This window comes from Pleurodeles waltl, chromosome 2_1 (assembly GCF_031143425.1).
Source record: "Pleurodeles waltl isolate 20211129_DDA chromosome 2_1, aPleWal1.hap1.20221129, whole genome shotgun sequence".
In the NCBI taxonomy this organism is placed as follows: Eukaryota; Metazoa; Chordata; class Amphibia; order Caudata; family Salamandridae; genus Pleurodeles; species Pleurodeles waltl.
In genome coordinates, this window is record NC_090438.1 from 305,036,666 (window position 1) to 305,063,849 (window position 27,184).

At 44.7% G+C, this 27,184-nt stretch overlaps 1 protein-coding gene across 1 annotated transcript in view; it reads right to left on the reverse strand.

The window, feature by feature from the left end:
- The window catches only part of WDR44 (WD repeat domain 44), a 464,168-nt gene that overhangs the window by 291,416 nt on the left and 145,568 nt on the right, over nt 1-27,184 (reverse strand). Inside the window, exon 7 of the mRNA XM_069212536.1 lies at nt 21,962-22,098. Within this exon, the coding sequence (XP_069068637.1) occupies nt 21,962-22,098 (137 nt within the window). The remainder of the gene's footprint in view (nt 1-21,961; nt 22,099-27,184) is intronic.

Here is a 27,184-nt window from a genome sequence, read left to right on the forward strand (position 1 = left end):
TCCAAATTTGTGCATTTGGCCACTTAGTCCTTGTTCCTCTGAGTAGGATGAAGGTGTGGTATTTTTCGGCGCCGAGAGAGAATGTTTTTTCGGTTTCGGCACCGACAGAATTTTTGTTCCTTTCGGCACGGATTCTCGGTGCCGATGTCTTTCGGTGCCGGTATCTTGTTTTTGTCTCTCGGAGCCGCTTTCTCGGCTCCGAGGTTGCTCCATGGCGGTCCCTCGACCGGAGTCGGGTGTCTTCGCTATGGGCGTGCCCTTTTTCGGCCCCTTCGACGGGTCGCCTGATTTATGGGTCGAGCCATGGCCTGTTGGCAGTGGCGTCCCCTGGGCTTTTGGTTTGTCGATGGATTTACTTTTCGACGTCTTACTCACAGTTTGTTGCTGTTGTTCGACGTCGGAGTCTCCGGATTCTGATTCCGGAACCGAGAATGTTTCCTCTTCGTCGTCGAAACGTTGTTTTGTCGACGTGGACGCCATTTGGTGACGCCTGGCTCTTCGGTCCCGGAGTGTTTTTCTGGACCGGAAGGCTCGACAGGCTTCACAGGTATCCTCCTTGTGCTCGGGGGACAAGCACAAGTTACAGACCAAGTGCTGATCTGTATAAGGATACTTACTGTGACATTTTGGGCAGAAACGAAACGGGGTCCGTTCCATCGGCTTCGATGTCGCACGCGGTCGGGCCGACCAGGCCCCGATGGGGGATCGAAACTGCCCCAAAGTCTTCCGATGATCGGTGTCGATGTACCTAACTATCCCGATACCGAACGGAACAATACCGACGCTTTCTTCCGAGATTCTGACTAACTTTCCGAACCGAAACACGGAGCGAAAAGGAATACGTCCGAACCCGACAGCGGAAAAAAACAATCTAAGATGGAGTCGACGCCCATGCGCAATGGAGCCAAAGAGGGAGGAGTCCTTCGGTCCCGTGACCAAAAAGACTTCTTCGAAGAAAAACAACTTGTAATACTCCGAGCCCAACACCAGGCAGCGGACTGTGCCAAACATGTGTATCTGCAGCAACATATGCCATCGAACACAAGTTTCCACTGGGACATTACTTGCCCCACTTTACTTCTTTAGTATGGCTAAAGAGCTCTGATGGAGGCTTATTTGTCAAATAAACAAATGGATCACTTTCCTAGCCTTAAACGGTCTTTAATTATCAACGAAAGATACAGAAGTGGCTGGGTGACATAGTGCACTCTTACATAACTTCTACAATTTGACAGTAAATACATTGGGAGTCGGTGCTCAAGAAGAGAAGACAGGCCACCCAAGAGTCATCAAAAGAACAAGTCAAATGTATACAAATTTGCCTTCAAGCACTCGATGATGAAATAAACAGCAATCAGTCTTGCATCAGTCTTTCCATGATTTTAAACTCATCGACAGATCTTCATAAATCCTCTAGCCAACACATATTTTGTCTTTGGATCTTACTGCTATCAACTTCTTTAGGGCTACACATTCTGTAATATTCGATCAATAGTAATGTGTCCACAGGATGATCTAAATATGATCCACTTTAATTTAATTCTTAATCCCAATTTGTGAATTGTGCGGAGATTGCTGTGGTTTCCGCATGGGGTGTAGGTGCCCCCAATGTGTCTCGGAGAGTACCACGTGTATACAGTGTGCCCGTGCTGGCTTCCTCATTTGGCTGACCATGGGCACTGTGCATACCCCAATGTGTGTTGGAGAGTGCTCTGCACATACAGACACTCGTCTTCCACGGCTCTTGGGAACCCAGAACACCAGGGCACCAATGAAAGAATGCGACAGAGCTGCGCAGGACACTGAAGCACACTTTGTAGGATATATGGAATTTTTGCTTCTTAACACTGTATTTGTTCCTTAAGGTGAATCTGGAATAGCTATGAAACGCAACTGTTCAAGTGGCCCTAGAAATCTGGTTGTGCAAGAGTCAGTGCGATGTGCTGGACACTGAGAAACACAACTGGAGACAAAAGCTAAAGATCTAATCAGGCAGAACTAGAAATGAGCGGCACCTCATCATCTGCTGAAAGAATCTGTTTTTGAGTACGTGAGTAACACTTTAAAGTAGCAGCATAGGGCTCTCTGCAGGTACTCGTTGACTCACCAGTTTTTCCTGCTCTATTATTTCAAAACCGAAGGAATAAAATATTGGGGAACCCTCTTGCATAACGTGCAATAAAAAGACGAGCAATTAACACTTCACTCCAAAACTCGAATTAACCACTCTCACGTTTTAATATACTTGGGGGAGTTCGACATCACACTCAAGTGGAGCTGCAAGCCCCTCTGTTGGCCACACTCTATTTTAGATACCGAGTGACAGAATTGTACAGTAGCACCGAATATAACCAACTGTTGTTGAAGACGCAATTATCTTAAACGAGCTGTCCCACATTGGGCTATGGATACTCTGGGACAGTCCTGGCACTGCAGACCATGCTCAGCAAAGCATGGGGACTCCCAGAATCAGATATGCAACTGCCTGGGTCCCGGAATGGGGTGGGAAGCATGCAAATGTAAGGGAAACACACACCACAAAGAAGTGAATGAAATGGGCAGGGACAGTTTCGCTATGGAAATGCAGACACACAAATACTGTTTTGTGAAAAAGTGTACTTAAGACAAATGCAAATACGGATAACATATCAGTAACTTGAAAGTGTTATCTTAACGACAATGCTTGGCACTACAGGTGCCACATACCACCAGGAAAACTGAAATGTATAATATCACTTACAAGACATTACAGAACGCTTTTCAGTGGTGATCAACTAAAGCAGACGTTTCAAATCTTTCCATTGCCACTGACAAGGATTATCTAATACATGGTTCTAAAGTTGTGTCAGGTGTATTTTAGTTTTTAAAACAAAGTACTAAAACCGGACACAACAAGGAAGGGAATACCAGAGGTATTTTTGTATCCAGCACTAATGGTTTTGTTCCCATATAAATTATAAACAAAGATGACCAACACAAGATATATTACGGACCCAGATCATCATGATCGACATCGTCATCATCATCATCACAATACTCAGTTTTATTCCAGAGACTGAAAAAATACTTTCCTTTACACATTGGAATTTTTTATTACATACAATGCAGTGAAGGACAAAACCAGATGATTCTGTTATGGCATCGAACAGAACCATAGTCACCACCGAAATAGTAGAGAAGCAGCAGAAGATTGGCCGTAGAACTTTCACTTGCTAAACCTAAAACTAATATTTAAGAAGCGCCTCAAGCAGGGTTGGATTTTTAAGGCGGACAGCAGGGCATTGGGCCGGTGCCGAAAGGTGACCTATGGGCCGTTTTTTTCTTTTCTTTTTAAGGTCTCTGTCAATCACCCCAAAGCGTGCCACTTGCTTTATTCCTCCCCTGCCAGGCTATCGCTCTTCAGGATATGATGAGCGAGGGAGGGGTGGAGTCTGAGGGGTGGAGTCTGAGGGGTGGAGTCTGAGAGGCGGCCTCGCTGGGGGCCAGGTGTTGCTCTGGCCCTTGGGCCATTCTCACCTCGGCCTCCTGCGGCACCACCATGCCCAGAAGCAGTCTCTGGTCATGATCCCTCTACCCGCAGTTCCATTACACTCAGGGAATAGTTGTATGCAGGGCCTCGCAGTGGAGAGGGGGACGGGCAAGTGGTTTTCTGACCACTGGGTCATTTTCACCTCAGCCCCTTAGAGAAGCAGCAATGTGTTTTTCTTAACCCCTTCCCTTCAAGGTGATCGCACAGAGGCTATGGTGGGCTAGAAAGAGGTGACTCAGGGCCAGGTCATTTGTGGCCTTTGGCCCCCACCTTGTTGCTGGGGCAAAACCAGCTACCTGTTTCACTGCTAAGCAAATCAAATAGCCTTTCATGAAATGGCACTGTTCAGGAATACGGGCCTCTTGTTTGTGACTGCCTGGGCCTAATTATGATCCCAATCCGACCCTACCCCCAAGCACAATATGCAGGCACCTGAAAAATTGAAGCCCACATACTACTTAAATAACCTAGATGCACGATAGGAACTAGGCTACGGAACCAATATAATACGAGCAATCAACTTAGGAAAAGCCACAACATTATTAAGATAAGTTTATTTTTAGATGTAAATTAAAGGTGCTACTGTTACACTACTCAGCTGCTAACTTTGTTGCATGCAGAACCATGAAAGCCTGAGTCTGCCATTGCTGGATACCAACCACTGGCCTTTAGTATATTGTCAGTGGAACACCCTGAGATGTTTCATCTGACAATTATATTTATCACAGTATTAGAACTACAGAAAAACTGACACTTTATTTTTCGATCAACTATAACAAACTTTTGTCATCAATGGTAATATGATATCCTAGCACTTCTCCATAACCTCGAATTCCCTTAGTATCATACCTTGGGACATAGGACTGTATCGTAATACAGGAGTACAACCCATTTTCCTACAAGGTACACTACATTAGTGACAATTCTACAAAATCAAATCTAAATATGGCATGAATTTCAGCAGATGTTAGGATATTTACACTACGTGTTTGTGATGCTCTGTTGCCATCAATATTTCTTCACTGTCAAACATTTCTGTGACTACTGTGCATCTTCCAGATTTTAGCTAACACAGGGTATACTCAAAGTTCAGTAAATGAGTTTTTTGGTGCTGAACAGTCTCAAGGAAATATCACAGACTGGTGGTGACCTTTATTAAAGTGTATGCACATTTATTTGACCCATTCCACATTTCAGCCCTTCCTCTTAACATATTGTAAGTAAGAGACTAAGGTGTGCTGCGTTTTCTTCATGTAAATTTATCTAAGAAACAAAAGCATTTTCCATGGTAAATGTTGCTCAAATGCAGATTTACCTTAAATAAATGTAAGATGTGGTGTTTGGCAAAACAGGAACAGTTGGTTTAATTAAACACAGTGGCTGGGAGAGCAGTAGAGAGTTGAGTCTGATGGCTGACTCTCAAAGGTACAGAGTTCTTTGTGCCATTATATACAACTAATGAAAGGTCATAAAAGAATTCTATGCAATCATTGGAGAAAGGAATCTGGGCCTAGTCACAAAGCAGTAAATCTGACCATTTGATAAAGTGTGCAGGTGGCTCTCGACCTTGCGTGGACATAACGCAGGCCAGTATGTAACATATCCAGATGTCCGGCATGAGGAGCGCATGATCACTGTGTGTGCATCTAACCTTTTATGGAGTTTTTGGGAACGCGCACACGTCTGCCAAATGTGTTTTTTTGGGGCCAATCTCCTACGACTACTGAGGTGTCGCTGCCTAGCTCAGGGAACGATCTGGGATTTTCCTGTTTGTGCGTTTGTCTATTGGCTACGTGTCACCACCAACTGTGATCTGTCAATCAGCTGCTTCAGGCCTACATTTCGCAGGGCTTGCCTGACCAAGGGGTTGATGAGGAGGTCACACTGGGCGGAATCAACAACAATGATGTGAGTTCGTTGTTATGCGCACACATATCATGGCGTACATTGATATTTTTAACATATGTATAGCTGATACTTGGAAAATCCGTAAGCATTTTTTTCCATATTAGCAAGGGTGTATCTTTGACGTTACCTCTGCGACCAAGCACAGATGTACTCTGCACAGTCCTTTGCCATATTAGATCTATGACATGTAACCTAAACGCAGTTACGATTTGCCAGACCTTTATATCTATTTACAAAATGTGTGTGATACTTTGTAATTATACTGTTCAGTTCAGTCTTTTTAAATGTCTTGCACAAGTTTATATCCCTGTGTTCCCTAGTGCATTTCCCAAAACTAGCTGATATGGTCTGGTTTACTAGGTACATTCCGAAAGACTGCCCTCTGCATGAAAATAAATTAATGTCCTTGGATCAGTAGTGAGTTGTATTAATGGAGTCACTTATTATTCAAAATCTCAAACAAAAATTCCTATGTGTATTAAGAGCTCATCTTGTGGAGAGACTACTGGTATCGCTAGGGAGACCACAGGCTTTGCTTGTGTGCCTGTCCATCTCTTATTGTATGGTAAATCTGCAGACTGGAGATTACTGAGCTGCTAAGTTTGGTCTCTCTAGGGCACATGTGGGAAGTCAGTGAACACCGAAGATACACTTGGATTACTTAGGATTTTAGGCATCTGAAGCACTGCTCTTTCTCTTTTGAAAGGACTGGCCCCCACAGACTAGGCAGTATGAGGCAAGCTAGAATATGGTGTAGCTTGCATGAAGGCTCATACCCTTACTGTGAACCTGTGTCATGCTGGAATACTCCATTATTTAAACGGGGAAGGGAGGATCTGAATAGATATCAGGAGGTCACAGGTAAAATTTATTTGTTCTCTGCAGTCTGAATCCTTCAACTGTCACGGATGAGGGTAAATGCATGAATAAGAAAGGCAGAAAAGAAAAAAGCATGGGCAAAGCCAACAAGTTTCGCCAATGCCAAATCAATTGGATTTGTCAACATTTTTTTAATCTGTTGTACAAGACCAAATAAACAATATGGGGGGGGGGGGGGGGAGAAGCAGCAACGAAAACAGCTGACAACTAAGAAGGAAAACGTACATGTCACATCCTAAAAAAAAATTAACAAAGCCAAATAGCTCTGCACACTGTTTTTGTTAATGTATTTTTAAAAACGGCTTAATGTAAATAAAGCAAAGCACTATTTGCATTCTCAGTGCTCACTTTGCGTGGGGTCCTAAACACGTGGATATTTAAAAAAATAGGCACCTTTTCAGGATTTTGTTCAAAAAAGAGGGGTTTTACTGTAGAGGTGGCTGATGGGACCACGCAGTAACTGCTCCGGCGGCACATTTGCTTTCTGTCTCACATAGCACGTTGTCTGACTTAATTTCTGCGCTCATATCTCATCACAACCATATGGCCTGTGAACGCACAACTACCATTTCGGCAACCTTTTCGAAAGAAGGAATGTGACCTACAGACACAAACATCAAATTTCAATCCTAAAGTTGAACTAAACTTGTACCCTTTTTTTTTTACATCCCACCGTCAAGATTTTTATAAAACTTGCATTGAGATAACGCCCACTTACACGCGAAAGCAATTCACTTGCAGAGTTTTATTTTTTTAAGAACGAAGTAGAAGTTTTCTTGAAAATTAAAAGTAAAATATATACCTACAAAATATGACACATATTCAATTAAAAAGTGCATATGAGTAACAAACGAGCGCGCATGCACACAACATTCACGCACACTTGAGAATACGTTCTCTTTCAAATGACACGTAGAAGTATTTTAAATAAAGGATATCCAGAAGAGCACGGAGTTTTTTTTTAGTAAGGCAGAAGCCACTGTACAGACACAGTAAAGAAGCTTGGCGGCTGCAGTGTTGCATAGTAACAGCGAGGTGGAAAAGGCTGCAGGGCCCTGTGTAGTACGCTCGGTCTCGGTGATTTATAAGGGTGAGAGCCACGTGGAAGCCAACCCACAGTCACTACAAGCTGGAAAAGGGATTTTACAGAAGCTGTTCCGAGCCATCCTCCAAGTCCCTCACACAATTAAAGTCAAGCCACACTCACTCCACAAGCTATCCTTAAATACATACCACCTTTAATCATTAAAAATGAACAAAATTACCGATTTCTGTGCATGAGATATCCCAGGACCATCTCAGGACACCTCGCCAGGGGTAGTAAGCGCTATAAATGCAATTTTAACAGCGCACGGTGTATTTATCAAAATTACTGTTATGCTATGAATTCGTATGCGTGAAGGGGGAAAAGAGTAATAATAAAAAATAAAAAACAGTACAACCAGAAGCATGCAGCTGCAGCGAGTGGAAGGAGTCTGGCCACCGGAAGCAATGCTTGGTCCAGACTCCACAGCACGATGACAGAGGCAAGGAGGAGGCAGTGACCAGCAAGGAGCTTCGTGGGAGCCAGCCAATGGTTATTAAAGGTAAGTAATGGCTCAGCCTAAGCCTTATCACTAAGCCCTAAACAGGTGCAAAATCAAACAAAATAAATAGGGTCCGCTGCTGATCACCGACTTGTTGCTGTGCCGAAAACTGGGGGGAAAGAAATATAGCAGTATTAAACCTGACTCGCATCACAGCTGCTGAGGCTTTCTCTTTCCTCTCCCTAGCCAGTGCGGAGCATGTTTTTTTTAATGTCTGGCATAGAAGCAGCATTAGGTGTCTCGCCAGCCTTATGTATCTTGACAGTTCATGCATTATTCACATCTTACTTCCACCCACCACAGCATATAGACTGGAGTAATGGATCAGCCTACCTCAGCCATAGTCTCTCTGGTACAGATTGCACATCTGCCTACAAAGTAGAGCACTTCAGTGCAAAGGGGAGTTCATTTATGTCTCCTTCTGAACATGCGTTTTCCTTTTATTTTACAGTCTACGGCCACCCTTCTGCTTTTCACAGTAGAAGGCAGATTTTACTGCAGGACAAGAGGCAAAGATTAGGTTGTTCTCTCTAACAAAAATACTTTATTTCGGGGAGGCATGGCCACGCGAGCCATCATGGTGGCCGCTAAATAAAAGAGCTCCCACTCCTCCAGAGTCTTTTGTAAATCCTGCCTGACAGCAAGCTTCCGCTTATCCGGAGGTGAGGGTTGAGGTGACCCGTGACACCGGGCGGGGCCCGCCGAGTTCCGAGACGGGCAGGGGCAGCCACAGGATTGGCTGTGGGTGCACAGGCTGGAGCGAGGGTCGGCCCAGAGAGTCGGCGCTCGGAGGGGCCGGGAGCTGGATGGTGAGGCCCAGGGGTTGTTGCGGCCAGGAGCGGAGGGGTCCTGGATGTGGACTTTGTGTGTGGGGGCCCCAGAGACCTTGATCTAAAGACGTGGCGCTGCAGCCTAGTTTGAGGCCTGGAGACCGCGGATGGGAGCGCTGCAGTGCCTCCCTGAATGCTGCCGCCCCTCCTCCCCCCTTGTGGGGAACCTCGCACGGGCCACTTGGGGTCGCGGCCGCTGCTGTTGTGCCTCCGCCTGTGGTCGAGAGGCCAGGTACGGACCGAGACTGTGCCTTCTGGGGTGCGCCGGATTGGAGTGGAGTGGAGACGGCCGCTGAAGAGGTCGGGCCCTGGAGGGTTCGCTTGTTCTAGAACGTCGTGCACATCTCTGTTGCGGGGCCTAGTTGGATGCTGCCTCGGGGAGCTGCTGGTTCTGGGGGGGCCCACTGGAGCTGTCCCTCTGATACTTACCTCCTTGGAGTCTGTGGACCCCCTCCAGCTGCCTGGAACGGCTGGACTGGGCGGGCGGTGCAGGCGGGCTGCTGGGGCCCTGGTACTGGGGCGGCAGTCTGCCCGGCCCACGGTGTCGGTTCGTGGGGCGCTACTGGGGGGCCCCACCTGATTTCATGGGGGCCTTGGCCTCTCATGACTGGAGATAGCTGCGCCTCTGTTGGGGTTCCTTCACAGTGACTCGCATCCTCCCGGGCCCTGGAGTGCAACGCTTCTGTCTGGGGCCCTCTGGTCGGGTGATGCCTTGCGGTCTGTGTGCCTGGACCGGATATGAGGGGAGAGCTGCACTGTGTGTTGCCATGGCCCTGGTCTCCCGATCCTGACCCTAATCCTGTCCTGCAGTGGAATCCTGCTTTTCTTGGAGTGGGGACATTGATTGAAGGATCGTAGCAATGGGGCGGGACAAACACCCCCTAGACTAAAACAGCACAGACTAAAATGGATCAGTACACCGCACCCAGAGACTCCTCTACCAGCCAGGCATCTGGTACACTAAGGGAGGTCGGCATAACCCCTGCAACCCCCCCCTCTGGACACAGAGTGATCTAAGGAGATCAGTGCTGGAACCAAGTGCCCAACGTGTCCTGGAGGTGAAAACTCGTTAATCCCGACCACAGGGTCCCCTGTGCACACCAAAACTCCAAGGAAGACTTCCCTGACTGGTGGCACCAGTCCCCTGCAAATTGCAGGGGTAAAGAAGTGCTTAAGTTAAAGAACTGCGACCCGATAGGCTCTGAGTGCCCGAGCCCAAAGAAACTCAGTGTACAGCATCTAAAGAGTGGAAGTGAAGCCCGTGCCAAGTTTCAAGCCTTTGTTCCCCACCAAACGACCTCCAACCGCCAGGAATCGGGTGGACCACCCCTGCAGCTACCAAGGCTTGTTTGTCACCTGCACGGAAAACTGACAGCCACACAACGTTTACTGACTCCACAGCACCCCCCCAGCATAGGGACCGAGGATGCCAGAGACACCTCTCCTGTGGGTTTGCAGCCTGAAGGAAGTGACTGACTGGAGAACAAAGCAGCTTTGGCACGACCAGCCAGTGATTGACAGCTAGGAGCTACCTCTGCATTTGGAGCCACCGGACAAGGTGGTGATGATCCAAGCGTCAAATTCTGGTCCTGGCCCCCTTAAGAGCACTACATCCAAACAGTATAGTGTGAGTCCACCCACAAGTCCAGTTTTGCAACGGTGTGCAAAAGCGACCCAACCACTGCGGACCGTTCAGCACCAAGGACAGCCAAGTCACCTCTGCAACAGTACTCCCTGGGCAAGGTATCAAAAGTTTGACTCTACTCTTGGTCTAGGTCCCCGTAGCACCTTAAGTTCCTGTGGGTTCGCCAGAACTCATCCTACAAGTGCCCGAATGAACACTGCTATTTTTCCCTATTGACTTCAATGGAAGTCCTTAAAATAAAAAAATCTGCCAAGTACTGCATTTTCCAAAGACTTAAAAATTCACAACTCAGGTTGTACAAAAGTTACAAAGTTCACTTTGGTGTCTAAATTAAGATGAACATCTAATCTAATTTTCTAAATTGGTGTCAGATTTCTGTCAAGTCGTGCTATTTACTTATCATCCATGTTGTTAATGTGAAATGCTTTACATGTGTTCCTCTAAGTAGCCTGACCTTTGCCACACTACTAGCACTGAGCTAGGGTTTGCTGAGAGTAATTCTGAGGTCTACCGCTGGGTACTGTGTTGGTATTCCATGGTGACTATCTAGTCATTCCATATAATACCTTTACCTTGATACACCTGCATTATTGAGCCTTAAAACGAATCAAGATTGTCCATCTCTGTCGGGGCCTCACTTACTCCCAAGTCTGTACACCTCTCAGAGGAGGCCAGGGAAGAACTCCATGAGTGGATCACCCATATGAAAACCTGAAAGAGGCAGGCTATCTTTGAATCTCAGCCAGGGATCTGAATATAGCGTCTGAGGCTCAGGCTGGGGAGCCCGCTGCAGGGAATTCTCCGCAGGAGGAAAATTGTCTTCTGCAGAACAAGCTCTCCATATAAACTGGTTGGAGTTGATGGCGGGATCCTTTGCAGTGAAATGTTGGACTGAGGACAGATCCCAGTGCTGTGTCCTTCTCAAGATGGACAATGTAGCGGCTGTTCGCTACATCAATCAGATCGGAGAAACGAAATCCCAGCCCCTCTCTGAACTAGGCTGAAACATTTAGTCTTATTGCCTGGACTATCAGATCTCCACCATGGGGGAACACCTCCCGAGGACAGTCAGTCGGGTGGCAGTTACATCCTCTCGTGTTTCAGCAGATTCAATCCATGTGGGGTCCTTTCACAATGGATCTTTTTGCTTTTTGTATGGATCATCAGCTGGACAGGTACTGCAGCTGGAGACTGTATCCCAATATGGTGGCGACGGATGCCTTCTTACAGGACTGGAGCGGGGAGAAGGGGTATGCCTTTCCTCCATTATTCATGATCATGAGACTGTCCACCCAACTTCTGAGACAAAAGGCAGATCTGGTGGTAATCACTCTGATTTGAAGATTTCAAGTCTGGTTTCTAGTTCTGATGGAACATTCTGGGAATTTTCCAATCAGTCTACCCATATTTCTGGATCCTCCCGAGATCCCCAGGGGAACCAGCATCACCTGGTTCCGCAAGGTTCTCTCCATCTCATTGCCTGGAGGATTACCGGGAACGCTGGAAAGTACCAGGTAATTCATGAGAAGCTGCGTTACTACTTGCCAAATCCTGGGTGGACAGTACCACCAAGAGATATTGCTCATCCTGGTCTTGATGGCTGGGATGGTGTCATCCACAACAACTGGATCCCGTGGGGGTAGACACTGTCCATGTCCTAAATTTCCTTGCCTCTTTGGCTTCAGAATGTGTGGCATAGATCCATTAACACTTTAAGATCGGCCATTTCGGCAGGCCACTCCCCTACTGATGGTAAGTGTTAGAAATGGGGTTTCTGGATGGCTAGGGTATGCACCTCAGCCAGGAAGAACCTACCCACTCTAGTCAGGGCTTGGGAGTTACACGTCCAAGATAACCCCTGCTCACCCCCTTGGTAGCTTGGCACGAGCAGTCAGGCTTAACCTGGAGGCAATGTGTAAAGCGTTTGCACAACACACAACACACGTGACGCAAAATGTATACCACAAAGTAAACACAACACTGAGCTATGTAAAAATAATCTGTATTGCACAAAACATAATTAGACCAACATTACACGTAAGTAATACCCTGCTACCTTAGCAGTTGTCAGAAGGTTACACAAGTTACTAATACTCTGCAAGAATATGCAGCTGTCACATTAGAACACGTAAGTACTCAGGATTCTGCCACATAAGCAGTGGTCAGGGATTATAGTAAAAGGTATATGCACTTATGAACAATTCCTAAATACCCATGAAAGGAACATTAGAGAATATACCACAATTCATATACATACATATCAGCTTGACATGCCTAGAGAGGAACATTAGCACATATATGTATCACCAGTAAACAGGGAGGAAGCCTAAAACATTATAATTTATATCAGGCTCCTAAAGCCTGGATTTCCTACAAAGTACCTGTTAGTTGGTGGAAAAGGCACTTCCAGTGCCCAAAGACTAACACGGGGGATCCCAGGCGCTCCTGGGCGCACAACGGGGGCCACACGGTACTCCAGGGGGGAGAGGGGCGGTTGGCGCCCTCTCCTTGCAATCGACGGGCCCCTCCGGGGGCCTGTGGTCCTGTTGGGGCCCCCTCCTAAGAGGTGGGGGGGGTCGCCCAAAAATGCCCAGATTAAGTTATGGGGGCGTTAGCGCCCCTAGGGCAGTGGCCGGGGGGAAAGGAACTCCCTTTCCGCTCCCCGGGCCCTGCGTAGGGGAGACAGCCAACCGCGTCCTCAGGAGGCTGTCTTACACAATGATACGGTGGAGCAGGGGCCTCCGATGAGGCTCTCCTCCTGCTCTGGGGGGGGCGGCGGCACCCAGACGGTGCACAAGCCGCTCTCTCGCCGTCCCCAATGCTTCAGATCGGGCAGGCACCGAGGACGGTGCCTGCGAGTGCCCTGGGGCGCCTCTGCGAGTGCGCCTTGCCCCGGGGGCACGATAGGAGCATGCTGCTCCTTGTTTGAAGTAAGAGATGCCCCGGGGGTTCCGGGAAAGATAGTTTCGGCGCTCGGGTCGCGGCGGTGAGAGTTTTCAGCCCAGGAGCGCTTTTAAAAGCGCGGAGACTCGGTGTTTCGACCCCGGCCACAGCGGTGATCAAAACCCAGCAGGGAAGCGCTCCTCCAGTGTGGGGGCACTTCGACCAGCCCGGGCTGCGGCAGTGATTCTTACAAACACAGAGGGTGCCTGAAAGGGCACCTGGTCATCAAAAAGGGGGGCGCTCTCTCAGCGCTAAGAATTGTGCTGAAGGAATTGTGCAGGAGTCAGGGGCCCCAGCACCCTGCCCCTGGGAACGGCAAGGCAGAAAGGAGCACAGGGCTGGTGGGCCCAGCTACAGGCCAGCACAAGGGATGCAGATGGTGGCAGGTCCTCCAAGTGACCAGGCAGGTAACAGGTCAGCGCAGCAGTCCAAGGTGGTTTCCTGGTGAGTCCATTCATCAGCGTTCTTTGTCCAGTTTCCAGTTCCAAGAATGTTCAAATTGTGGGGAAAATTCCCCTGTACTTATAGTCAGTTTTTACAGTGTTTCACAATGGTAGGGAGAGGAGGTTCCAGCCAGTTACAACTGGTTCTGGGAGTGCCCCCTCTCTCCTTTCAGCACAGGCTCCAAACATCAGTGGGGGGTTAACGACCCTATTGTGTGAGGCCAGGGCACAGTCTTTACAAATGCAGGTGTGCCCAGCCTCTCCCTTCTCTCAGCCCAGGAAGGCTTTACAATATGTAGATGCACCTCTGTGTCACCTCCACCCTCCCTGTGTTCAGGCTGTCTGAGAAGTATGCACAAAGCCCCAACTGTCAGTCTGCCCAGACGTTGATTGGAAACAAGCTGAAAAACACCAAACTTATAAGTACAGATAAATGCGCACTTTTTAGAAGTGGCATTTCTGTGATAGTAATAAAAAATACACCTACACCAGTAAGTAGCATTTCTTACCACGGTCACAACCATACCAAACATGCCTACGCTACCCCTCATAAATCAGACAATACCCCTTACACATAAGGCAGGGCATTTCCAATGCAATCTTATGAGAGGGCAGCACTCACCGTAGTGAGACACCAGTTAGGCTGTTTGTCACTACCAGGACAGGCCACGCAACATGGCACATGTCCTGCCTTCTACATACATGGCACCCTGCCCAGAGGGCTAGCTAGGGCGTACCTTAGGGGTGACTTACATGTAGTAAAAGGGGAGTTCTGGGCCTGGCAAGTAAATTTAGATCCCTGTGGCAGGAAACTGCGCACACAGGCTCTGCGCTAGCAGGCCTTAATTAGGTTTGACAGGCTACTTCAGTGGGTGGCGCAAGCAGCGCTGCAGGCCCACTAGTAGCATTTAATTTACAGGCCCTGGGTATAGGGATACCACTTTACAAGGGATTTATAGGTAAATTAAATATGCCAATCAGGTATAATCCAATCATACCAAATTTGTAAGAGAGAGCACATGCACTTTAGCACTGGTTAGCAGTGAAAAAGTGCTCAGAGTCAAAACGTCAGCCAACAAAGGTCAGAAAAATAAGGAGGCAAAAGCAAAAAGTCTGTGGAATGACCCTGTAAAAAGGCCAGGTCCAACAGTAAGCCAGTGGGGGAGCATCCTTTAGTATGCAAACTCTTGAAGCGTGTTAGACTGTCTCTTTCCCCTGAACGTAGATACTCTACTCTATGGGACATCAATAAGGTATTGCATCTTTTTAAATCATGGCCTGTGAAAAAGTATCTCTCACGGAAACAACTGTCTGCAAAATTGGATACTTTACTATGTTTGGTATCCTGTTTCCGGGTTACTATCTTTGGTATCCTGTTCTCCGGGTCTAGACGTAACAGGTAGAGTATTAACTCCAGATGGAGTGACTTTTCACATTTCGAGAACATTGTTTAATTCCAGAATTGTTTCCAGATGTTTCTAAATTGTGTGCAATCAGAGCTGTGAAGGCTTACGAGTCTATAACAGAGCAAATCCATCCGCATGGGAAGAAACAACTTCTCATAGCTCTTACCAAACTTCGTACAGTAGTATCAACTCCTACTATATGCAGGTGGTCAAATGGGCCAAGTATGAGGCTGACACTGATGTTTCATTGTTTTGAGCCCATCCTGTGGGAGGGGCAATGATCTTGAAAGCTTTCTACCTACGAGCCTGTATGGAAGATGTTCTTAACGCAGGGGAACGGTTTCGGACTCAACAGTTAAGAGGTTTTACTTTAAACCAGTCCAATATCTAGCATTGCTAGTGGCGGAGAAGCTTTAAACCAGCCTAATCCTCACCTCCAGTCCTGACGGATTGAAAAATGTCCTAGCTAATGTCACGGAAGGTTTCAATTCTATTAAGGACACAGAGGCGAGGATTAGCCCAGGCTCATCTGATGTCTTTCTCCTCACAACATAAAGGGACTGTACCATGACATCCTTCAGGAGGTCCACACACATTATCCATCAATATGGAATGTTTTGATGTGCACTGTAGTAGGATGGTTACATTTATTGGGTTGAAGCTGTCACAGTACTGCTGAACAACCGAGCTATTTCTCACTTTGCCAAAATTCGTCCCGTTTCGGGGAACGGTGTTTACACTGGTGTTTCTTCAACTCAGGAACGGATCCCAATAACCAAGAGTGAATGCAGTGTTCACAGGAAGAAAGGAGAAGGAGGGTCTTGAAGGATACTGCCATCTGACTGGGTAATATGTTGATGCTGTGTCCCCTGTGCTTCATGGGAAATTAAGTTTTGTTCGTTATTTGTTCCTGACTCAACTCTTTGAACAGCTGCTGGTATAAATAAAGTGAAGAAAGGACACCCTAGTTCTCGTTTTTGGTCCTCTATAGACTTGAAACTTCCGTTATGATAGCTAGGAAATTTTTCATTCCATTTCGGCGGACTGGAATGTTTCCAGTGCATCCACGCTCATAGTAGGACACCACACTTAATTTCATTTTCATCCTGTAGATTACAAAGTTACCTCTCAAATTACTTTATTACCATCCCCCCTCTTTAAAATGTCATTTTTTTTAAGAGCCATGGTTGGTAAGTAGCTCCCCAACCAATACTGCCATTTTCGAACAGGCAGTTGCGCTAAACACTGCAATTATAATCCTCTCATAGGTTTCATTTCATGGTTGCCTTGCCGAGATGTGCTACTGTGTACAGTGGTAAAGTTACTTTCACTCCATAAACTGATGTGTTACTGTGTATAGTCTGAAAGTTACTTATCCTAGGAAAAGCTGTATTCTTTTTAGACATTTTTTCATGTTGCATTTATGGCTCAAAAAATTTGGAGCAGGCATGTAGGCTTTACCAGAAACAGTCAGTGCCTTATACCAAAGAAAGACACATTTCTATATTACTGTTAAACAATGTTTTAGGTTTGACTGTCAGAACTTGAGTGTTTGCATCTATTTCTGGAATATTTTCATAGCGCTAAAGCTCAATCTTGTATAAGGAAAGGCTTAAATTATACCCAAAAAGAAGCAAAAATAAAATCGATGTGCTTTACCGACAGATTAATTGCTTGCCAAGCTTCGTGGAATGAATTAGTAAATCAATCCGCCATTCTTCAGCTTTCTAAGTAAACAATGTCCACATTCCCTGTTATGCAAAGTACTGATTCATCATGCAGCGCATTATAAGCGCAAATAAATTAAACTTCACTAGTCCAGCCCTTTCTTCTATGGTTCGCTTTCCCCCAGTTGCAGGCAACAAGTAGGTTTATTCAACCCGTTCTCATACTTCAAGACTTAATCTAAAAAGACTGACATAGGTGGAGCCTTGCCTGCCTCCTGCGGTACAAACCTTTTCACCCAGCATCTTTCTAAAGCAGCACATGGCCCTGTAGCCATGTTCGCGCACTGTGAGTGCTGCTAACCAAAACAAACAGGAAGGATTCCAGGGCACCACTTTGTTAAATGGGGTTAAACTGTGTTTTGGATCATTTTCTGTCATCTTTGATTTTCTAGCCCCTTTACATTTTAAACTATTATTGACAAAACAGACAAAGCGTAGCCATATACCAAAAAAGTGTACTCGCCTGCTCTCTCTTTTCAAATAAATGTTCCTTTCTGGCATTTTGCCCTTCCTATATTTCCGATGGCATTTAAAAAAAAAAACAAGAGCCATCACTGCTTTGGCATGGCAAACTAAGTTTTTCTTTTCTGGGATAGCACATGCAAAACAAACAAACTGTCACCCACTGTGGCACAATATCTGCCAGAGTGTTGTCTTACCGTCAGAGTGGGTCAATTGTCATCCCTCTATCCTTTGTCCATTATGAGAAAGAACTCTTGACTTTTTCAATTTCCATTTCTGGATAGAAAGTATAGGAATATATTTTTCTTATTTTGAAGCATGTGAAATAGTGTTGTAACCGAAAGAAGTAAAAAAACTGAAAAGAAAAGCTAGCATATTTCTATGTGAAAATGACCAGTACATAAAGTTACTGCATAGGGAGTGAACATTCCTTAGTGCCTTACATAATATACCTATAAGCAGCTGCTGGTGCATTATTGTGATTACTTTATTGATACTGGTATTTAGCAGGTTTCAATAAGGAATAAAACGACTCCTTAAAATAAGCAAAGTCTGGTGTGATGTTTAGTTTCTACTTCTTTTCATTTTAAGCATACAGCCACAAAGTTTAGGTAGAAACAGTTTTTCTTTTTCCTTCTTTTAACCTTTCTTCTTTTATGTGTCATACGGTGGCGAAGAAAAAGTAAATACCCACTAACATCGACAATTCTGGCTCACTGGCGGGAGGCGCGGGGGAGAGATCTTCACGATATGCCCCTTCCCACTCATCCCCCGGCTCCCAACCCAAACTTTTCTCCAGGCGTCACTAATCCCAGTTCTTTTAGCTGCAGCCAAAACCCGTCTCCCATTTTTCTAGACTTCAATAAAGATGAGGATATTGGGATATGGGGAGATCTTGCTGAGAAATTCACTTTGACCAGATGGGATAAATACAGGCTTAATCAGGCACTACACTGGGCAGGTAGACCTCCAGCATGCCAAGGTATGCAATGGGGGGGGGGGGGTCCCATAGAATCTCTGTATCTTAACAACAATTGCAGGAGAGACATGCCATGGCAGGGTCAACATATCCTGAGCCCTACCCCCCCCCCAACCAAAAAAAACATGCATATCCGATACAATGAGAGAGGGAATTGGCTACTGATATCTGAGAAGACACATGGGGTGCTATCTGGCAAAAGGCCTCCTCATTTTCTATTTGTCTTAGATTTATGAAGAATGCATACAAAATACTAACACGCTGGTACGTCACACCTGTTCGACTCACCAATATGTTTGATGGTTCAGACCTGTGCTGAAAGGGGAGTGGAGAATGCAGCACTTTCCTACACACCTGGTGGGCATGTCTGGTAATTCAAACATTCTGAGTCGAGGGTCAAATAATGAAATTCATCTCAGATTAGTATTTTTTTTTTTTTTGCACAATGAGGATTTGAGAAGTACACAGAGTACGAGGATTCTCACGGAGGGAACCGAAAAAATAGCCAACGTTTTGGCATTATGTTTTTTTTTGGCGTGGCGCTAAGATATGAAAAAGTGAAGTGTAAAGAAGACTTTTTGATTTCTTAAAGTGCTGAAAATTGCATCAAGAAAATGTTTGCTGTGTGAAGATCAACGTACTTCTGCTTTCAGGAACAAGATGAGCTGTAAAAAAAAAATATTTTTTTGTCACCACAGTTTATGCATTTTTAAAAGAGATACTTGATTGAGTGTTCTGTAAGTTAGGACTCACTCAGGCTGGGTCCAGGTGTGGGTACAAAATGCTTGGAGCCTTTCCTGTCCCCGAGGCTCTGAGGAGGAGACCAGCCTACCAGACCTTTGAGTCACTCTGAAAGTCTGGGTTCAAATAGAAAAGTAGGCCTAAAGCAGCAGTACAGTCCTCTAAGGGCACATAGCAATCCTCTGAAGTACATGGCAGATTACAGGCAGTAGGACAGTCCCCTGAGAGTCTTCAACAGTTCAGGAAGCAAATTGAAGAATGAGCCTGAGGGTCCCAATTCTATACTTGGTGCCAGCTTTGAAGTGGAATAAACTTCTATAGTTTTCCCCGCACAGTCTGTGTTGGAATGTCCTTCCTCCATGTCCTAGTCCTTGGATGTCTCAAGGCACAAAAGGCTAGTGTTAAGTTCTCTCTGAGTGGCTCAGGCAGCTTCTTTGAAGTGCAAGTGGGGATGTGCACTCCTCTTCCCCTCGCATCCTGGCAGCGTGGCCTATCCTGACAACAACGGATCTCCCTTTTGTGCTACCGCCTGGTAGGAATACACAAAGGGCCAACTGCCAACTACATCTAGTCATGTGACCCAGGACACAGGGTGCAAGCACCAAAAGTATAGGACAAGGAAATACCTACTTTCTAAAAGTAGCGTTTTCAAACTCGCGATGTAAATTCCAACTTTACCATTAAAGAGGATTTTAAAATACAATTCCTTAGAAACCAAACATGATATTTCTCTCTGCTCCCAAACAAAATGTATTACTTATTCAGTGTAAGACAGTAACTCAATGCTAGCCTATGGGGGAGGCATGTCTCCCAGTAGTGAAAAACAAATCTGAGAGTTTTTCACTACTAGGATATGTAAAACTTGAAAGTTCATGTCCAAATTTTCAAATAAAATGCACCGTGCCATATGGGTTGTTTAGGGTCTACCCTAAGGGTGTCATATTTATTAAAAAGGGAGTTTAAAGCTTGGCAAAAGTCTAACTGACTGTTTAAAACTACACACAGGATGCAATGGTGTACCTGAGCCATGTTTTAAGGGGCTACGTAAGTGGGTGGCACATTATGTGCTGAAGGCCCACTAGAACCATTTAGTTTACACGCCCTGGGTACATGTTGTACCATTTTACTAGGGACTTACAATTAAATTAAATATACCTATCAGATGTAGGCCGATTTTACAATGTTTTAGGGAGAGAGCACAGGCACTTTAGCACTGGTTAGCAGTGGTAAAGAGCACAACATCTTAAAAGCCAACACAAATGGGTTCAGATAACAGGAGGGGTAAAAGGCAAAAAGTTTGGGGATGACCATACAGAGAGGGCTAAGTCCATCAGCTTGTTTCTAGAGAGGTCCTACCCAGGATTTACAGGATACAATACCTGCTCTAAAGCTATCACAACATTCTATATTAATATTATTAGTATTTGGCTACCTAAACTGATGCTGCAGAAAAGCCTCCTCCAGGAGTCACTTCGAGACTCTGTCTTCCGAGTAGATATCTCTGCTACCAAGTTATTTTTTTTTAAGTGAATACAGGATCTGTATCTGCCTCCTCAAAGATCTATGGGGCCTTTAAGGCTTATATACTTGGCATATCTATGGGGAAGCAAGCTTGTGTACCGAAACCTATATTTGCACAATTCAATAAACTAGAAGCCTCTCTGCGAGACGCAGAGATGGTTTATGAGACCAAACATGACTTATTTGCACTTAAAGATATAACAGACCTACATTACCAATTTAAAGATCTGGCAGAATAGTGCATACCTTGGCGGAAAAAGAAACGTGCCTGAGTTTACGACGAGGGCAAGAGGCCTAGTAGGACTATATTTTGTCTCCTTAGAAAAACACCCTACCCTGTAATGTAAGACCCTCACTATATCTGTGATCTAGTGTGGTGGTGTCTGGTAACTATGTCATATTAAATACTTTTGATGATTACTATGGAAGCATGGACGATTCCAAATTACTGTTGAAGCTGAATGTTTGACTGTTTTAAAAGAACGCCATGTTGGACAAAGATGTAGCATCCTACTGAGTAAAAACAGTCAGATAGTTAAAATCCTAACGAGAAATAACATAAAATACTGAAAATAAAATGTACACAAAAATTCAGAAATAATAAAACACACATTTTCAGCTCAAACAGCTTATGAACACACATTATGTTAGGTAAAAAACAGTGATGGCCATATTTTTAACAATTCTGAAGTGTCTTATACAACACATTCCTTAGCTTACAGAGGACTGTGAAGCAGAGCATGGGCACACATGAAGGACCAGTGGAGTGCCTTGTTGAACTGTGGCATCATTAAATGAAAGTAAGCCACAATATGGTAGAGAGCTGAAGAATGGGTAAAGGTGATAAGACATGCAAGGGTACTAAGGGTTATGGAGTGTTTCCTCCGACTAAAGATACTTGCAAAAATGTAAGGTACTGCTAGTGCTTTGAAACCGAGGAGTGGTCGGTAAAGCGATAAGCAGGGAGGGTTATTTGCATACCTGTGATGAAAATGAAATATTCAAGTTTTTGATCTTTTGAAGGATGTTTCACATCATTGGGGAATTTTTTAATAATATGAGGAGCAGCAATATTTCTCAATGTTTAAATGTTAGGTTTAGTTTTCATATTATTGCATTTCCTATAATGTACCTCAAGGAAATGATCTACATGCAGGTCATCAGCCTAATTAACTACTTCATAGACATGGTAGCAATAGGGACCAATTCTGACAAAAGGATTCCAAATTCATGTAAATTCATACATTTAAACAGGAACACAGATAAGAAATGTATGTATATATCATCAGAGTAAATATGTGCAGCAGCAATGTACTACATGTTCCTACAGCTTAAATGGCCTGGAGCAAATTTCATTCATACCTTGCATATTCTTTAGTCCTTCTCATGATATGTAAAGTTAGAGGGTTAATGCCTGTTGGGAGCTTCTCTTCTGCTAAGCTTAAAGGTATTTCTTCACCAGTATCAAGGTTCTTTATCATGACACTTGCAAGAATTTCCTATTAAAAAAAAATATGGACACATTTCAATAATTTGCAGTACTAAGACTTTCTAATACTTGTTTTTAAATTGAAGTAATAATTCGAAAAAAATATTGTGTAATCTGCAATATCAGTTCATAGTGATAATTTTGAAGTCTATAAAGCAATGGTGGCAAAGTTGGGTCACTTGGTCACCATAAAACCAGTATTTGATCGGACAAAGTGGTATCTCAACAAAGTACATCTTCTTTCTGCAGCATTTTCAAAGAGTGCTATGACCTCAATTGTGTTACAATATATTTGCCCATGTCATTTAAAAAAATAACTGTGCAATTCACCTTAAGAGTCCAACTCTATACATCCCTCCAAAAGCAGGTCACCATAAATTGTGAGTGATGTGAAATATTCAGCTATATAGGTGTCCAACTAATTTTGCTGAAATTACCATGCACTATTATATGCAAGAACTTCAACATGTTAGTTTAATGCAGAGACAATGTTGTGCTGCATCATTCAGGGGATTCATTTAGTCTCCAATTAGCCCAACCGATAACGCTGATTAATCAATTTAAAAAAAATGTTTTTGTTTACTGCGTATGAGACCGTTGACATTGTCAGAGTATTAACAGGAGATTCAGGTAGCAGACTATAAAAAAAACATTAGAATGAAAAGGTTACTTACTCTAATCCTCATTGTACATCACAGGAATCCTCACTGACGTTAGAAAGACTGAATAATTCCCACCCGCGAGCCGGGACCCCAGAACAATTTTGCTATATGATTTTCTTGGAAAAAAATATGATATACACAATATTTTATTAAAAGAGGTGGGTATTTTTCTTAAAAGCATCCAAATACAGAACACACGTGTGTGTGTGTATGTATGTATGTGTGTGTATATATATGTATATGTATTTATATTATATATATATATATATATACATATATATATATAAAATTTCACTTACCCAGTGTACATCTGTTCGTGGCATGAGACGCTGCAGATTCACATGCTGTGCATTATCCTGCCATCTAGTGTTGGGCTCGGAGTGTTACAAGTTGTTTTTCTTCGAAGAAGTCTTTTCGAGTCACGAGACCGAGGGACTCCTCCCTCTCGGCTCCATTGCGCATGGGCGTCGACTCCATCTTAGATTGTTTTCCCCGCAGAGGGTGAGGGAGGAGTTGTGTATATAGTAAAAGTGCCCATGCAATGGAGTGAGTATGTATGTACATAATGTGTATAAAAATAGTATATATTTACAAATGTACAAGTTTCATCAACTTATAACAGATACAGGCTCCCGGGGAGGCGGGAGGGCGCATGTGAATCTGCAGCATCTCATGCCACTAACAAATGTACACTGGGTAAGTGACATTTTCCGTTCAATGGCATGTGTAGCTGCAGATAAACATGCTGTGCATAGACTAGTAAGCAGTTATCTCCCCAAAAGCGGTGGTTTAGCCTGTAGGAGTTGAAGTTGTCTGAAATAATGTTCTTAATACAGCCTGTCCTACTGTGGCTTGTTGTGTTGTTAACACATCTACACAGTAATGTTTTGTGAATGTATGAGGCGTAGATCATGTGGCTGCCTTACAGCTTTCTGTCATAGGTATATTTCCTAGAAAGGCCATTGTGGCGCCTTTCTTTCTAGTGGAGTGCACCTTTGGCGTAATAGGCAGATCTCTTTTTGCTTTAATATAGCAGGTCTGAATACATTTCACTATCCATCTGGCAATGCCTCGTTTGGATATTGGATTTCCTGCATGAGGTTTTTGGAAGGCTACAAACAATTGTTTTGTCTTGCGAAATTGTTTTGTTCTATCAATGTAATACATTAGTGCTCTTTTGATGTCTAACGTATGTAAGGCTCTTTCGGCTACTGAGTCTGGTTGTGGAAAAAAGACTGGGAGTTCCACTGTTTGGTTTAGGTGGAACGGTGATATAACTTTTGGTAAGAACTTTGGATTTGTACGGAGAACCACTTTATGTTTATGTATTTGTATAAAGGGTTCTTGTATAGTGAATGCTTGTATTTCACTTACTCTTCTAAGAGATGTGATAGCTATTAGGAAGGCTACTTTCCAGGTTAAGTATTGCATCTCACAAGAGTGCATGGGTTCAAATGGTGGACCCATGAGTCGTGTTAATACAATATTGAGGTTCCAAGAGGGAACTGGTGGTGTTCTCGAGGGTATGATTCTTTTTAAACCCTCAATAAATGCTTTGATGACTGGGACTCTAAAGAGTGATGTTGAATGTGTAATCTGCAGATAGGCAGATATTGCTGTGAGATGTATTTTGATAGAAGAAAATGCTAATTTTGATTTTTGTAAGTGTAATAAATAGCTTACAATGTTTTTTGCAGAAGCATGTAGTGGTTGAATTTGATTATTATGGCAGTAATAAACACATCTTTTCCATTTGTTTGCGTAACAATGTCTTGTAGTAGGTTTCCTAGCTTGCTTAATAACTTCCATACATTCTTGTGTAAGATCTAAGGCGGTCATTCTGACCGCGGCGGGCGGCAGTAGCCGCCCGCCATGCGGTCACCGCCATTTGGCCGCTCGAGGCCATTCCGGCTTTCCCGCTGGGCCGGCGGGCGCCCGCCGGCCCAGCAGGAAAGGCCCTGCAACATAGAAGCCGGCTCCAAATGGAGCCGGCGGTGTTGCAGGGGTGCGACGGGTGCAGTTGCAGTTGCTAAGCAGACAGTGAAAATTATGCTGGGGCCCTGTTAGGGGGCCCCTGCACTGCCCATGCCAGTGGCATGGGGAGTGCAGGGGCCCCCAGGGGCCCCACGACACCCGTTCCCACCATCCTGTTCCTGGTGGTAAAAACCGCCAGAAACAGGGTGGCGGGAAGGGGGTCGGAATCTCCATGCGCCGCCATGGAGATTCAGCCCAGACAGGGGAAATCCGGCGGGAAACCACCGGGTCCCCTTTTCTGACCGCGGCTTTACCGCCGCAGTCAGAATGGGCAGGGAAGCACCGCCAGCCTGTTGGCGGTGCTTCCGTGGTCATCCACCCTGGCGGTCGATGACCGCCAGGGTTGGAATGACCCCCTAAATGTCCAAACTCTAAGACTTCAGGAGCCAGATTGCTAGATTGAGCGATGCTGGAATCGGGTGTCTCATCTGCTGTTTGTGTTGAGTTAACAGATCTGGTGTGTTTGGTAGTTTGATATGAGGTACTACTGACAGGTCCAGTAATGTTGTATACAATGGTTGGCGAGCCCAGGTTGGTGCTATTAGTATTAGTTTGAGTTTGTTTTGACTCAATTTGTTTACCAGATAAGGAAGGTGTGGGAGAGGGGGAAAAGCATAGGCAAATATTCCTGACCAACTCATCCATAACGCATTGCCTTTGGACTGAGGGTGTGGATACCTGGACGCGAAGTTTTGGCATTTTGCGTTTTCTTTTGTTGCGAATAGGTCTATTTCTTGTGTTCCCCAGCATAGAAAGTACGTTTGCAGTATCTGGGGATGAATTTCCCATTCGTGTGTCTGTTGGTGAGCTCCACTGAGATTGTCGACCAACTGGTTTTGAATCCCTGGGATGTATTGTGCTATTAGGTGAATGTGAATCGCCCAATGCCAAATCTTCTGTGCTAAGAGACACAGCTGTGATGAGTGTGTCCCTCCTTGTTTGTTTAAGTAATACATTGTTGTCATGTTGTCTGTTTTGACAAGAATGTGTTTGTGGACTATTAGCGGTTGAAATGCTTTCAATGCTAGAAACACTGCTAACAGCTCTAAATGATTTATATGCAGTTGCCTTTGTTGAACGTCCCATTGTCCCTGTATACTGTGCTGGTTGAGGTGTGCTCCCCACCCTATCATGGAAGCATCTGTTGTGATTACGTTTTGAGGCACTGGGTCTTGGAATGGCAGCCCTTGGTTACATTTATAGGATTCCACCTTTGAAGCGAGAAGTGTGTTTGGCGGTCTATCAACACTAGATCTTGAAGTTGACCCTGTGCTTGTGTCCATTGTGTTGCTAGGCACTGTTGTAAGGGCCCCATGTGTAGTCTTGCGTTTGGGACAATGGCTATGCATGAAGACATCATGCCTAGGAGTTTCATTACAGACCTCACTTGATAGTGTTGGTTTGGGTACATGTTTAGTATTACATTTTGGAAGGCTTGTACCCTTTGTGGACTTGGAGTGGCAATCCCCTTTTGTGTGTTGATTGTTGCTCCTAAGTATTGTTGTATTTGACACGGTTGTAGATGTGATTTTTGGTAGTTTATTGAGAACCCTAGTTTGTGAAGGGTTTCTATGACGTATTTTGTGTGTAGAAGACACTGTTGCTGAGTGCTGGTTTTCATTAACCAATCGTCTAAGTAAGGGAATACGTGCATGTGCTGTCTCCTGATGTGAGCGGCTACTACTGCCAGGCATTTTGTGACTACTCTTGGGGCTGTTGTTATGCCGAATGGTAACACTTTGAATTGGTAATGCACGCCTTGGATTACAAACCTCAAGTATTTCCTGTGGGAAGGATGTATGGGTATGTGGAAATAAGCATCCTTGAGATCCAATGTTGACATGTAGTCTTGTTGTTTGAGCAACGGAATCACGTCTTGAAGTGTCACCATGTGAAAGTGATCTGATTTGATGTAAAGATTCAGTGTTCTGAGGTCTAATATGGGTCTCAGTGTTTTGTCCTTTTTTGGAATTAGGAAATACAGGGAGTAAACACCTGTTCCTTTTTGATGGTTGGGTACTAGTTCTATTGCTTCTTTTTGTAATAATGCTTGGACTTCTAGTTGTAACAGGTCTAAGTGTTGTTTGGACATATTGTGTGCTCTTGGAGGCACATCTGGTGGTAAATGTAGGAATTCTATGCAATAACCATGTTGGATAATGGCTAGGACCCACGCATCAGTAGTTATGTGTTCCCAGTTGTGGTAATAATCTGTAAGTCTCCCCCCCACTGGTGTTGTGTGGTGGGGGTTTGTGACATTGAAGTCACTGTTTAGTTTGTGGGGTTTTTGGGCTCAGGAATTTCCCTCTTGTTTTAGGGAACTGTCCACCCCTATATTGTCCTCGAAAACCTCCTCTCTGATACTGGCCCTGATATGTGGGTCTGAATTGTGAGGTGAAA